This window comes from Calonectris borealis, chromosome 1, assembly GCF_964195595.1.
Source record: "Calonectris borealis chromosome 1, bCalBor7.hap1.2, whole genome shotgun sequence".
NCBI lineage: Eukaryota > Metazoa > Chordata > Aves > Procellariiformes > Procellariidae > Calonectris > Calonectris borealis.
The window spans coordinates 197,903,810-197,919,128 of record NC_134312.1 but is presented as its reverse complement, the minus strand read 5'-3'; the positions used below and the strand labels follow the sequence as shown (position 1 = coordinate 197,919,128).

The 15,319-nt window shown below is 36.4% G+C and overlaps 1 protein-coding gene across 4 annotated transcripts in view; it reads right to left on the bottom strand.

The window, feature by feature from the left end:
• Positions 1–3,640: 3,640 nt before the first annotated feature.
• Positions 3,641–15,319, bottom strand: part of USP12 (ubiquitin specific peptidase 12) — a 39,165-nt gene continuing 27,486 nt past the window's right edge. For 2 of the 4 annotated variants that reach the window (XM_075139874.1, XM_075139873.1), the window contains 6 exons: positions 13,892–13,968; positions 13,604–13,687; positions 12,764–12,835; positions 10,958–11,155; positions 8,403–8,481; positions 3,641–6,322 (listed from right to left, as the gene is read on the bottom strand). In XM_075139874.1, coding sequence (XP_074995975.1) covers positions 6,221–6,322; positions 8,403–8,481; positions 10,958–11,155; positions 12,764–12,835; positions 13,604–13,687; positions 13,892–13,968 — 612 coding nt within the window. In that variant the 3' untranslated portion in view covers positions 3,641–6,220. The remainder of the gene's footprint in view (positions 6,323–8,402; positions 8,482–10,957; positions 11,156–12,763; positions 12,836–13,603; positions 13,688–13,891; positions 13,969–15,319) is intronic. The other 2 variants (XM_075139876.1, XM_075139875.1) reach the window with 1 other exon arrangement.

Sequence of the window (15,319 nt, the reverse complement as noted above, 5' to 3'; positions counted from 1 at the left end):
ATTTGGAGATCTTCAATTTTTTTTCTAATTTAAAATCAGTAACAGAAAATACAGAAATGAATCCCAGTGAATAGCTGAAAATGCTTTGTAGATCAGACCATTAAAAGATTATATTCCATTTGATTGACATATATGCATAAGTTGTTTCTGGAGAAGCACTCATTAATACAATCACAGCAACCTAATAAATTTGTGTACAGATGGAAATTTCAAATATAGGCTTAAACAGCAAATTAAACACACACACAAAGCCATGAGTCTTCAATAAGCAACAAAAGCCTACCATGGCAGGATGTTTTGAGCACCCCCTAAATTCTCCAAACACCAGAAATCTACATTAAATGTAGTATTTTGTTTTTCTGGGAAATGATTCTTTTATATCTACTGTGTTAGAAAATAATTGTAAAGCTACTTCCCCATATTCTCTGACAGATCCTGCTGTGAGTTTTCTCTCCTGGATTACACAACCTGCAGAATGCAGATCAAGGACACGACTGATGATCCTTCTGTAATTACAAGCTCCCTAACGCTGCCAACACAGGTCCTATACGAAGAGCTAGGTAGAAAGTACCTTGCCCTTTTCTGAGCACTTACAATCTCTTATGCAGGCAGCAATCACAAGCCATTAGAGGGAAAAAAAGAAAATAATTTATTTGTACTTTCGGGAAGAAACTAGAAGATATTACTCAGTTCATTTCAAAAATGGTGATATCTGCCAACAATCCTCCTTATATATCCAACATACTCTTACACAAGTTCCCCCAAAAGGGATTCATCAAAGTTAGATTCTCAGGTTTAGCCTAAAAATTAATGCACTTAAGAAAAAAAAATGGTAAGAGGCAGACAATTTTGCAGACATTTTTTAATATAGACCAAAGAAAGTTTATTTCTGCCTCACCACACTCTATCATTAAGACTGGAAACAATCAATTCCAGAGATATCTGTATTTAAAAGATGAAGCCTGTGTTTGTTTGCATGGTAGTTGACTTGCATAGTTCATTTATAACAATCAATCAGTAGCAAAGCTGTTGCAAAATGAACAACCCTTGAATATAGATTATGTGGAATATTAATTTCAGTAATAATTGAGTATTTGGAGGCTTGCATGTAAAGAGACTAACGTATTATACATCTCACGTTATGCTGCAAAAGGTTAGATGACTTTGAAGCCTTACAAGACAGAAACTATAAATGTGCATATTGCATTATCAGGAGGGAAAACAAAGACTGAATTTCTAAGACACACAAACTTAAGACCAACTCAGACAAATGTGGGGGGGAAAGTGGACAACTTACAATGTAAAGCCACTTCTTGAAAGCAAACAAACCGTATCTGGATTATTTAAACTTTTAGAAAAAAGTCACAAAAGTATCTACAATGTAATACTGCAACCCATAGATTATTAACATGTGCTGAAATGAAGTTTTCTCCTCTTACAGACTGTCCGGGTTCCGGCTGGGATAGGGTTAAATTTCTTCCTAGTGCTGTGTTTTGGATTTACTATGAGGAGAATGTTGATAACACACTGATGTTTTCAGTTGTTGCTAAGTGCCCTCCTAGTCCAAGGACAGCTCCCGTGCCTACTGACTGAGCTAGGTACACAAGATGGGAGGGAACATAATCAGGACAGCCAGCCCAGCTGGCCAATGGGGTATTCCATACCATGTGACGTCATGCTCAGTATATGAACGGTAGGCGTGATCCAGGAAGTACCGATCGCTACTTGGTTATCGGTGAGCGCGGGTGGTGAGCAATTGCATTGTGCATCACTCATTTTGTATATTCTATTGTTATTATTATTATTTTCCCTTTTCTTTCTATTAAATTGTCTTTATCTCAACCCACGAGCTTTTCTCACTCTCACCCTTCCGATTCTCTCCCCATCCCACTGGGGGGGCGGAGGGAGTGAGTGAGCGGCTGCGTGGTATTTGGCTGCCTGTCAGGTTAAACCATGACACAGATAAAGTGAAGAGACACATGCACGGCTGGTTTAATCTATGAATACATCTAAAGGGATGACACGCTAGTTTCAAATAACTGCTCTCAGGCAACTTAAAAAAAAACAACCACCAAGTCCAAAAATGAAAAACAAAGAAACAAACCACCACCCAACCCTTTTTGGCATCCTCAGTTGTTGATGCACTTTCAATACTTTCTAAAAGTTCCCACTCTCAGTCTTTCAGCCCAAGCTGAATTATCATTGAACAAAGTCCGCAGTTAAACAGAAAAAAATGTCACCTCTTCATGTGTATAAGTAGAAAAAGCTCTGTGTATAAGAGAATTCCTCTATAATCCATGTTGTGGAGGTATACTATACTAAGGGACAGCTACTAATTGTGAATGAACAGTTACAAAGAAAGTTATGAGGATCTGTTGACATCAACTGCACATAGTTAAGATTTTTCTAGTAAGGGCAATTAGAAATTTCTGTAGAAAAAGGTAAGAAGAAACAAAGCTAAGTAAGTAAGTTCTGGTAAATGAAGACTGAAGATTTCACATATTAAAATTTCTTTTAGTTACAAGGATGAGCTTAATAATAAGTCTGTACATGATCATCTTAAACCTACAGCTGAGAGACCGGACCAAATAGCACAAGATAAAGTTCCTTTAATTTTAATAAGTGAATTACGAAAGTAACTAGAGGCCTCAGACACTTCAGGTTTTAAACTTTACAAACATCACGACAAAAAAGGAACCGAGCAATACAGACTTTCGTCTGTATAGGATCCAAATAGCGCATATGCAATAGTGCTTGTGGAAACACCGAGACAGACATGGGAAACAAGCCAAGATGTCCTGTCTGGCTTCACACTGCTGCTCCAGAAGGATGCAGATCTTCTGTGCATCTTGTGTTATACCTGCCAGTCCTATGCAGATGTCAGAGTGCTAACGTCACCTTAAGATATGCAATCTGATTTATGACAAACTTCTGAAAACGCAATTCAATTTAACCATTCATACATGTACCTGAACACCTAAAAGTCACTATTTTCATGCAGTTAAAGGCTATAGATGTGGGCGTCACGACTACAAATATGGCAGGGTATGAACTGTTTGTAAAACCGTAAGTACATATATTCATTACAAACAGTAGCGTACACTCCAAGTGAAGAATGACTTGATACCAAATCATACATGAGTATTGTAACCAGCTGCATCTTTTTCTTCTGATGCTGGCCTCCCGTTCTTGGTCAGTCTCTCTCTTATGTTAGTGCTGTAAACACTCCTAATTTTCTTTCCTTCTGTTTTCCCTCCCACAACGTGGCAATCCAAGAAATCCTTTAGGTAACTTGGCTGCATATTTTATAGCAAGGTACAGATTTTTTTGAGGAAATGGAAGTCAAGAAAGAACAGTATTTCAAAACATACGCTTCTCCTCTACCTCAGAAACCAACAACTTAAAAACTAATTCTAGAGAAGTATACCACCAAAAATATGGCTGCCACCAAACTATCTTCATAACACCACATCTAGAAAGATATATAATGCAGTGTATTTAAACACACTTCTCCCTCCATGGCTCATGGCAGTTAGCTTAATACAGGAAATTCCAGATACTTTTCAGGTGTGAAAACACTGCAAAGCACAAAAGGCAGCTGACTGACCGTTCGGGCTCCACAAAGGATACAGTACTTACCTTTAGAGAACATACTTTATTTAATAGAAGTTTTTTGCTCCAATATACAAAATAGGGGACTGTAGTCCCAATTAACATTTACATAGTTAAACAGCAAATAATTTCCACCATTTACAACAACTGACGACTTTCCCACACTCCCCACTGTATTACAGCCAAGAAAAAATCCTATAATGTTTTACATACCCACCAGTTATATTTTGTACTTCCCTGCCTCTTTTCTTTTAAGTTGCAGTTTCTGATATCAATTTAATTAAGAACTTACAATTATTTCAGCTGCACTAAAAGAAAAATGAAATATATAATTTGGAATACTATCTCAAAAACCCTATACAAAATAAAAGTCAGTATCTTATAAAAATACATTGCAGGAGTAAAACCAGTGATACAACAAAAATGTTTTAAATTTTGTTAGGGTATAAAATATTTAGCAACTAGTTTCAGCTTTTAACTACACCAAAAAAAAAAAAAGAAAAAAGGGAAAAAAAGACCAAATATTTTCAATTAGCAAAAAGTAATGTGACAGTTCTTTTACAATACTGTACCTTTAGTATGCAAAGGACTTCATCCTTCTAACGCGCACCACTATCCAACTGATTCACCCCTTAACCCTTTTCCCACTAAAAGCTGAAAAAAGGATTTAAAATCGTTTGAATCCTTTAAGAAAAATCCAATCATATTTTCTGCATCTCCCACAATATCTAAGCTTTACTTTACAATGCTGGTAGTTTAATTATGATACATAATTCTCTATAAAAGAATTCTAGCCAAACCAAGGCTTTAGAAACTTTGCATTTTACAAAAGCAATTTGTTACAGTATGACAGTTGCTAAATAGCCCAATTTATTTAGTGACCCTGTTAAAGATTTGTTCAACTGAGTGAATAGGTGAAGTAATTTCCTGAGCTAAAAGATACAGGTAAGTAAATAGTCAGTTATAGCAGCAGACAGGAGACATTCTTTTTAAAAGTTGTAACAGTATCAATAAAATAACCTTAGAAAATTACAATAATGTAAAAATCACTAGCTGAAGAGGGAGTGACAAGGACATCCAAGACCTGATTACCATAATCTGGAATGCACATCCCATGACTTTCCAGAAATTACATTCAGCTACTGTCAAACAACGTACTGGTAAGTGGAAGAATGTCAAATCTCAATAGTTCACATTTCTTACAGATCAGGTGTTTTGTCAAGATTTAATTCTTAATGCTGTTTCATAAACCTAAAGCAAGGTAAACTGCTTAGTTTCAGAAATTTTCACCCTACAGAACTTAAGTATTATTACTTTTAAAGGAATGTGGTATCTTCAGTCTCACGAAATTCCAAGCCTATTTCTTTTTATTACTCAGACATAATTTATACTTGAGTGGTTTTTAAGATAGTCACCCATGCCATTGGGAACAGAAGTGGATCCATTTTTAGGAGAGGGAATAATATTCTGAAAATGGTTTACTTTGATCCAAATAATTCTAATTAGAGTGCGAAACATTAACAAATTATTAAAGAACTATAAAGACCAGTATACCACCACTGCACCACAATTTTCTTATAATACGCATTATTAAAGTCTTCCATGTAATAGTATGATAACTTTTTTCCACTCATTAATGGAAAGAGGATATTCTAATTTAATTAAATAAAGTACCTCACTTAGATACCAGTTCCTCCAGAAGGAAATCTCTATTCTGTTATTCATTTTTACAGACATCGTAGGCATTGTTTTTAGAATTTATACTGGCTCTTCTTTAACATTTAAACATAATCAGTTTTAATTCAAATTAATATATAAAATTTCCAATACTTGTTAGAATAAAGGACAATACACAAGATCCTAAGTTACAATAATTTATAAACAAAAATAAACTATTACAAACCAAATCTTTCCCCATACGGAGATTAAAAGCCATAATCTTGACTGATTGTTCCTGATCATACACTATAAATAACGTAAGCTTCTTCAGAGAAGCAAAACATACTTGCCTCCCCGACACCAGTTTATATCTTCAGTTAAACTACTACCATCAAGAAGGCAATTGTGTTGGGCCCAGATATATCTTCCTGCTTACATGTTAACCCTTCCTGCTTACATGTTAACCCTCCCAACCTCATTCTTTTAAACTTAAGCACAGGAAACTAAGTTCACAAAGAGTCCTTTACCTTTTATACACAAAGTCTGTATAAAATACGGATTTCTAATGCTCCTATTGCACCAATCTGGCAGTGCAGTTAGAACCCGATTCAAATATCACTGAAGTCCATGAAAGGTTCTCCAGTGACCTTAATGGGCTTTGAATTAGGATCATAGAGATAGCATTACCTAACGGAAAGCTCCTGCAAGAGTGGCTGGTATCTCTCTTTTTGCTTATAGGATGCAGTGGAGATGCGTAGTCAGCATGACACCTGAGCAAATAAAATGAAAACGATAGAAAGACTCCCAAACTCCCAAACTCTTTGCTTAGTTGTGTGCAAACTGTGCTACTGCCCCTGGAGCTCCCTGCTTTCCTTTTTTTCAGTGCTTGCTCCATTCCAAGATAGAGAAGATGTGAGGCATAAAAATCTGTCTTCACCACGGTTCCCCCTCAATCCCGAGACTGATAGAAGAGGATGTAACCAGACTCAGAGTTCTTTGAGATGTCTGATGTCAACCCGTAGAATTCTTCAATAGCTTGTGCATCAATTTTCTGTATGTAAAAACCCAAAAACTTAAAGTAAGAATATCTTGCGTAATATATACATGGCATTAAGTTCCACTCTAAAAACTATTGTCAAACAAAAATAACTTTCACATAATTACATAAAGTAATAAAATCCAAATAATTTTTAAACTTCTTATGTTTTGGTTTCCCCTCTGCCATCAACTGCACAGAGGGTAGTGGATATATACATTTTATATATAAATTTTTAAGTATTAAGTGAACCTACTATGAGTGCAACCTTACGTGCATTGCTTGCGTGAATTTCACACAGAAAAGTTTTAAAGACAACAATATCCCACTGAGACTTTAATATGAAGAATAAAAGTACAGACTATCATTTCTAAATCTAAGCAGTGTAAGCCGATCAAGTGCAGAGGAGAATAAGGAGAAGGCAGAGAATGAAGGCTACCTTCTTCTATGTTTTTCACATAGAATGTTTGCCTGTGATCCTGTTAGCTTGGAAAGCCTCCTATAACCAAGATTTTTGTGGAAAGATGCAAAACTTCTGCTTAGAAGATGAAAAGAGTGTTGTCTAGTTTTCATTGTCATCATTTTCAGCTACAAAAGAAACTGAAAGCAAGCTCTCTTGCCACATTTTAAATCAAGGGTAATTAGGCTACAAACAACAAAAAGGTGGAAAGATAATTTTTCCTTCACTTAGGCAGATTTTATTTAATCTCATTCCCATTATTTGGAATAAAACCTCTCTCAGGAAGGAGCCATTCCAACTTGATGAACCATGGGCCTAAATTCAATGAGATGTTTTAGATCTAAGAACAAAAGGATTCTTTCCTTCCTCTTTAGAAGGGCTAAGAGGAAGAAAATACATCACTGCCAGGTGTTACTGCTTTGGAACTTGAGAGATTGTTTGTGAAATGATATGAGATCTACTACAGCTCTCTCTGTTTTCCCCAGAGGAAAGTGAACTTTTGACCCCATCGAGACATTTCAATTTACTGTATATCTTAATAAGACACAGAGGCAATCCTCTTACTTTCCCAATAGCTCTGCATATTTCCATGTTTGTTATTTCCTTTCTGAAAAACTGTCCATAATGTGGCTTGGAGAGAAGAACTCTTCAATACCCTTGACTCGTCCTGCCAATTAACAATGTAAGTCCAATACCTGTCTCACTCACTTCTCTTCTTTTCAGTTATGCAGTTCTTGTGTGTGGTAAGGAAAATGTAAACTATTCATTTTATAGATTTAATTAATTCAAATAAAGTCAGGAAAAGGACTTGGACAGCACAATCATACTTCTGTTCACACATAACCATAGACAAGGGAGGAAAAAGGAAGATGACAGAACAAGCAAAAAACCTGAGATGATACAAAGACACCAGCAATTTCTGCTCTTTCTCTCAATAAAGAATAAAAGATAACTGATGAAACAGAAAGATGACAAAGTCAAAACTGGTGAAGGGAATTCTGCTGTTCCAAGAAATTAGTTAAAAACCTTTTTTTTTTTTTAATAATAAGAATTCCCAGAAGCATGGCTAATATTAGCAAGAATACTACCAGAGGCAAAAGGCTCCTGTTTCAGGCATTAACTTCTAAATTTTAGGGCGAAATCTCAAAAATCTGAAGTTTCTTCCTATTTTGATATTTGTTACACCTTTGTCTGAAACAATCCAGGATACTCGATAAAACAGACTACCAGACTGATCCATTCCATCAAATCATAAGCTCCTAGAAAATATGAACAAACGGCTTGCTCCAAAAAATTGCCCTCAGAAAAGAATTGCAGTAAAACCAATTTATCTGTATCTTCATTTGCCATGTCTTCTGGCCACAGGAATAGCTTATTAAACAAAGGTGAAAGACAGTGGCCATAAACAAAGAAGCTTCTTTTAAGAAGTATAAAAACCAAAATGCAATTCAAAGTATTGTACAGTCAAATTGTAAGGCGCAGCTCTGCACTCACAGTTACTGCTCATTTAGACTGGGGTTGAACCCTCTTTTCCTTAGCATACCAGTCCTCTTACTTTAAGTGATCATATACACAAGGAGGGTACATGCGTTCTGGTTGGTATGAGGAAAAACTCCAGGGTTACACAAAGCTTACCTCAACAATATCATCATCAAAAAGCAACCAAAAATCATGACTCTTCACTATTGCAATATAATGTCCTCTGTTAGGGCCACTGTAAAATAAAATCAGAAAAGAACACAGACAATAACACACATGTATGTACAAATGTATTTCATTAAATATTTTTTTCTTGTAGAGAAGCAATACTTAGCAGTAATTAAAACGGCTACCAGTACAATTTCTATTGGGATGTTTCTTTTCTTTTTTCCCCTCCACTTCTATCATCTTCATAATGAGGTCTTATTTATCTCTACATTTAATATTGTGCTAAAAAAAGGATTACAATTTCAAATGAGGAACAAGCAGCACAGGCACTGAAAATATAAATGAAATTTTTTAAAAAAGAGAGACAAAGAAGTGAAATCAAGAAAACATCCTGATGTTTCATAGGGACAGATCCCAAACTATTTCTGAACTTCAGAAAGAAAAAGTTGTAGAGCTGCTGTTCATTTACAGTCTCAATCAGGAACCTCTTTATCTGCTCCACTGTAAACAAAAACTGAATTAAACTGACAGTTTAGAAGTCTCAAGAATCCTCACAGCAATCAGAAGGGCTCCCAATTAAATTAAAACTGTTATAATGCACAGCTCTTCAGTTTATAGCAGACAAGAAATTTCTCCACAACTATGACAGAAAAAAAAACTTTAAAAGTGTCCTATTTCTAATCAGATTTCAAGTAAAGAAATAACACACTTTCTGAAATAGCTGAACCTTACAACTGAAAGTGGACAACTAGTTAAAGCAGTTCTGGAACTGTCTTAACCGGCTAAAAGCACTCATACAATTTTTATGTCTAAATCAGGGAGGGAAGGCTGCCATCTGTGAGGGACATGTCTGTGTACCAAACCACATAACCCAATGAAAACAGGGTTCCTCTCCTTCCACTGCTCTGAGAATGGGTAAGTTTCCAAGACTGCAGCTTGAATGAAGGAGAAAGAAATGGTCAGAATAGGACAGAATGGTCAGAAATGGACAGGTTCTATTTCCCCTAAAATCCAGAACAAGAGTGTCCCAGAAGACTATCGCAAAGGCTTATTTTCCAAAACTGTCCTGGCCAACTTGAGATCTAGTCATCTTATCTCCACTCTAATCCTAGGTCTATCCAGGAAGGAACAGGAGTGGGGTGGAACAAAGGGCAGTAACTGGCAACTAGAGGGCAGGTCTGCCATTTTGAGGGACTTCAAAAAGTTGGAAGAATGGGCTGATGAGTTTAACAAGTACAAATGCAAAGTCTTGTGCCAGACTAACTCCATCCAACAGCACCAGCTGCGATCCAACTGGCTAGGTGGGCCCAGGGGGTCAACAACGCATTAGCCAGCAACGCATCATTTTGGTGACAGAGCTGAGCGTGTGCGGGGCTATACTTTAAGAGTAGAGCCAGCAGTGAAGCGATAATCTCCGCCACTCTGCATTCTGGGACCCAGAACTGGATATGGGATTCCAGACATGACCTTGTCGGTTTAAGGGAGAGACTGATAAACTGGAGGAAGTCCAGTGGCAGGTCACTACATTTGTCAGGGGGCTGCAGCACCAGATGGATGAAGAAAGGCTGTGGGAGCTGGCTTTATTCAGCTTGGAGAAGACTAAATGAGGAATCCAACTGCTGTCTTCCACTACCCAAAATGGAAGAGTTGTAAGGAAATCAGAGCCATGCTCTTCTCAGAAATGCAGTGAAAGGACAAGAGGCAGTGGTCACAAACTGCAGCAGGGCAAATTCTGACTGGATATGGGGGGGGGGGGGTAAAAATCACTGTGAGAACATTGATGGACTGGAACAAATTGCCCAAAGAGGCAGTGAAATCAGCATTCCTAGTCATGAAACTGAGCCCAGTGCAACCTAATCTAATATCAAAGTTAGCCCTGCTTTGAGCTTTGTGTAGTTGACCTCACAATGTAAATTATTCTATGATTCTAGATGTTAAATCATCATTTTCCACTTCAGGGCTTTTATCTACTCAATCAGCAGTTTGTAAAGCAGCCCTAATTTTAAGACATGAAACCATAAGAACATTTGTTGAATATAGCACAATCAAATACAAATCTAACAGTCATATTTGGAAAGCAAGGAAACAAAGTAATCAACAAAACTCATAATTTATGGATATATTTCAGAAAATGTTGCTCAAGCCTTAAAAAACCCCACCCTAAAGGAAATATAAAGGAATTATAAAGGAATCTGTTCTATAATGCTTTCCTTCCTAAGAAACTTTTTTTTAGATGATCTTTGAATGTTATTACAGTTACACGACACTGCGTGTTTTATGGGTTTTTTTAAACATATTTAAGTTCATACAAAGATTCATCATGTGAAATACACTGTTACCACTTTCCACAAAGAACTACCATGGCAAGCAAGCCATACGTTCTGTCAGAATTGGCAGCATCTCCCCACAATGCTTTCTTTCCTAAGAAACTTTTCTTTTAAGAGGTTTTTAAATGCTATTAGAGTTATGTGACACTGGGTGTTTTGTTTTTTAAACATAGTTAAACTTATACAAAAACCCCTTGCGTAAAATAGAGTTATTACCTTCCACAATGAACTACCACAGCAACAAGGTCATACATTCTGTCAGGATTGGTGGCATCTCCTGAGGTGTTAAATAAACGAAGCTCTAAAGGAAAAACTACTCTATAAGAGAGTTTTGTGTATCGATGCAGCTGATCCATGTATTTAAATCTCTTCAAATGGAGAGCTAGAATCATAGGCAGCTTTTTTACTTTCATCCTGAAAAAAAACCAACAAACCAACAGTATTTCCAATATCCAGCCAAAACATTCAGTTGATATTAACAAACAGGAAACCTGTCTTACTTAAGTCTTTAAAAAATTTTGCAAGCATTAAAAGAAGCTCAAATAATCAGCCATTTAACCAATGTTGAACATATCCTGTGTTGCTAAACTAAAGGTGGATTTTAACAATTGAGAGAATTGCAACTGTATTTAAAATAGTAAGCTACAATATATAATAAGAAGAAGAACAGTCAGGATGAACCCACAATAATTTAGACACAATGACTGCAGAGCACAGAATTCAATTTTCATAGCTTTCCTGAGTTCCCAAAAGTAAAACCTAGATCCCACTTGGTATACAGTGGAGGTATTGCAACAAGGTTGTTCCAGAGATCCTGTTCCAGTTGGATTTCTCAGTAAACTAGCCAAGTTTTTAAAATAAGCTTTGTTACACCACTTTGTTACATATGTATTACTCCAAGTTTTCCTATCGAGCCATTCATTTAACATTTGCCAAGGGATACAAATAGCCCACTGTTATTCACCTTACCTCATGCTACCCAAACATGGTAGCTGTGCTCTAGCACAATAATTTTGTACAAATGTTGCAGCATAATTTTATGGCAGTCAAAGCCAGAAAGTGGTAATCTAGTTTTACTGAGGGCTCACTGGCCCCTTTCCCTAGTTTGAGGTATTGAGATCTCGCATCAGTGCCTACAAATCCTCATCAGCCAACCACAGATGGCCTGGCAGCAAACACATACTTCCACTCCCTGGGCAATAAATTTGCCCATACTAAGAGAGCAACCAAGCTAGAGTGCTCTGCTTCTTGGCACAGCTAATTGCCTCAGATCAGCACCATGCTGAATTTTTAAAGTGCCTTCAGCCCCGAAAGGCAGCTCAAAGGTCTCAACGATACAGCCCAGGTTTCAGACATGTCTAACAAGATCATATTTTCAGAATGTCGGGAAATATGTTTGTACAAGACAATCCTTTTTCAAAAGATAGGGGGCTGGGGACAAAATCCTTGAAAACTCGCCTTCCTTCTCTTTTTCTCATTAAACTTAGACTGATAGTAACCTGTAGGAAACCCTGCTAGACTCAAATTTTCTCAATGGCTGCAAGGGAACTAGGAAATGAAAAAAGCTAGAGAAGAACAGAAAGACAAGAGAAGCAACTATTTTTAGGGAGAGTTACATTTTAATTATATTACTGAGATATGGATATAATTTCTGCTCTATTTCTTTTTTCAAAATGAAAGTCCTCTTCTTATAATGCAACTGTGTTTGATAACAGGAGCTCTTTCACTGGTGAAGAGTGTACACCACCTTTGCTAGTTGAGTAGCCACTATCACAGATAAGCTCCACGTTATAGAGATGGAAGAAAATTACGACTGTAGTGAAACTGAACTTAAGCCCCACATAAAAAGCAAAATATAAACAATAAAAGCTGTGTTTTGCCAATATGGCAGTGCCTACAGTACAGGCTTATGTCAATACAGCTTATATTGGTCAGGGATCACATTACCTCCCACACAGAAAATGAGCTAAGGCAACAGAAAACAACAGGACAGACCTGGCTTCACAACCCTCTAATACACACCAATTAGTAAGCTTAGGCAACGTGTGAAGGCAGACTTTGCAGATGAGATATGCCAAAAGCCATGTGCTGAATCTATGGTAAACCAAATAACCAGAATCAGTGGTATAACCAGTAGAGCATGTCAGCGTTCCCACCCCTTCAATCAAATACTTTCTCAGATAATAAATACCACACAGTACACAAAATCAGAGGTTTTTCAAAGGTGTAAACAAGATTAGAAGAATTATTAGGCAGACAAGAATTGTTTTTAAACACAATGAATTTCAGGCTTTCACGGGGCTTCTGATGCTTTTCAGGACCACTGTCAAGCAGAAGTTTACCACAACTAACTATGCACTTTTAAGAAATCAGAAACTCAGTTAACAAAAAAAGTTACAAGCCTCATTCTGACTGAATCAGAAAAAAAGTGCTATCAAACTGATTCTTACAGCAATTGGAAAAATTATTTTATTATCAAGACAAAACCAAGTTTAAAAAGTCACATAAAATCGGTGACTTTTCATCATTACCCATAATCTTTGATTAGTCACTGGCAGTTTATTTTAACTTGTCTTTCTAACTTATTTTTAGTCTTAAGACCATTCTTTTTCTTGTTCGTAAAATAAATAATGATCAAAGGAGTGCCAAAATGCTTTACATGGATTCTCATTACTCATGGAAGCAGGCTCATTGAACTCAAGCAAGAGGAATGCAACCAAGTTACTCTCAAGGGGAAGAAGAGTGAGAAAAATTAAGGGAAAAAGAATGTTCTCCCCCTGCCTCATATACACACACAAAGAAACACAAGAGTATTTTTTTCCCTCCCTGAGTTATTTTTTTCCCTCCCTGAATCTGATGTACCTTTTATGTGCTTCTTGCTTACTGCGACATTCTTCACAGTAATATTTGTATTCACTGCACAGAGTTTCTGTATTGCTGAAACCCCTGAATAAAAAAAAAAAGAAATGCTATAGATACTAGTTTCTTATCTGAAATATACATATAAACATGTACAATATAAACATAATTTTATACTCTTAAGTCTACATAAGCTAGAATTTGCTAAGCTTGTGAGCTTTTAGTTTTACTTCCTGCTTTCTAGGTAACAGATAAAAGAAATATTACAAAAATTCAGATTTTTGAGTCTACCTTAAACAATGAGTGATTGAAGTATTCTGCTCCACATCAACTGAAAGGTCTAAGAAGTCTTCATCTTTGCTGCTTATCTGCATGAAAAAAGAACCAATAGATTATAGTTAAAACAAGTTATACTCATTTACCTCTGTTTTTCAGTACCATTTTCTACTGACAGAATGCATCTTCTACCTTATAACAGCCTTTTAAAAATTGTTACAAGTGGCCTTTCTATTTCAGAGATTTGCTAGATCTCTGTTTCTGATTTTGTTCAGGAAGAGAGAAGTGTACATGTGTCTGTGGGGGTATATAATGCCAGCTGTCATTATGCTGTGATTTCAGCTCAACAATATTAATGTCAAGTTGCTTCTACAACTCACTCTTTTAAAAAGAATACAGTCACTGGGAGTCTTCTATTGAGTGCTCTCACCTCTGTTCTTCCACTGTGATTCTCTCCAGCTGAAAGTTATGTATTTGCATACCATAGTGTCCCTAATAAAGAGCACAAATATTTTGAAGTCTCTTCCTGGCTAGATTCATACTCTTAGATGAGCAGCAGATAGCAAATTTGTAAATGAAAGCAAATTTGTAAATGAGAACTTGTTCTGATAGAGGCAGAATAGCATATAGCCATTTCTTACAAAAATGCAAGAAAAACAGTTAAAGTAAAAGAGAAATTTCTAGAAGCAGAGAATAAATTCCACCACAAATCCTGAAAAATAGCGATGGATGAAATCCACAGCTGCCCTGTAAATCAACTATGTTATTAAAAGGTTTAGGAAATAGCAATCTGCAACCTTAACTTTTGTCTGCTAGTGTTTCTTCTCTGTATCTAGAGATACTCAATGCCACTGATGAGAATGTCCTCTGCCTTTTATGACTCCTAGGTACAAATGTAAATGCTTTTAGAAAAGATGCCTGGTTGCAGTTTCTTGATGGGAAGCAGGAAAAGTTAAACAGCTACAGGAGAACTAATGTAAGTTGATCTTTAAAACATATGAGATTTATGTTCCCTTTTCAACCCAGAATAAAAATAAATTTGTAAAGTTGTTCTCTGATTATCAAGAGATGAGAAACACACAGTTCCTAAGGGTTGCATACATGAGAAGAAAAAGAAAAATACAGGTGGTCAGGACCACTATTTTTGAGAATGAATACCATAGGGCAAATCCAAAAACCTATGAAATTAAGTTAAAAGCTTCTGTTAATATCTGAGAGGACTGGGCAAAGATTCCTCCCACTCTTCTGTACCTAATCTTTCCGAGAGTAAGTGTACCTGTACAAAAAATGTCACTATGCCAGTATACATCACATCTACTACATCATTTAGATGCTGAAATGTAATGTTTATACTTTTAAAGAGATCACAGAACATATACAGAAAAGTTCCAATATCTTTTTAGGGTGCAAAAAAAAAAGCCACCGGCATCTTCAGTGTGCTGC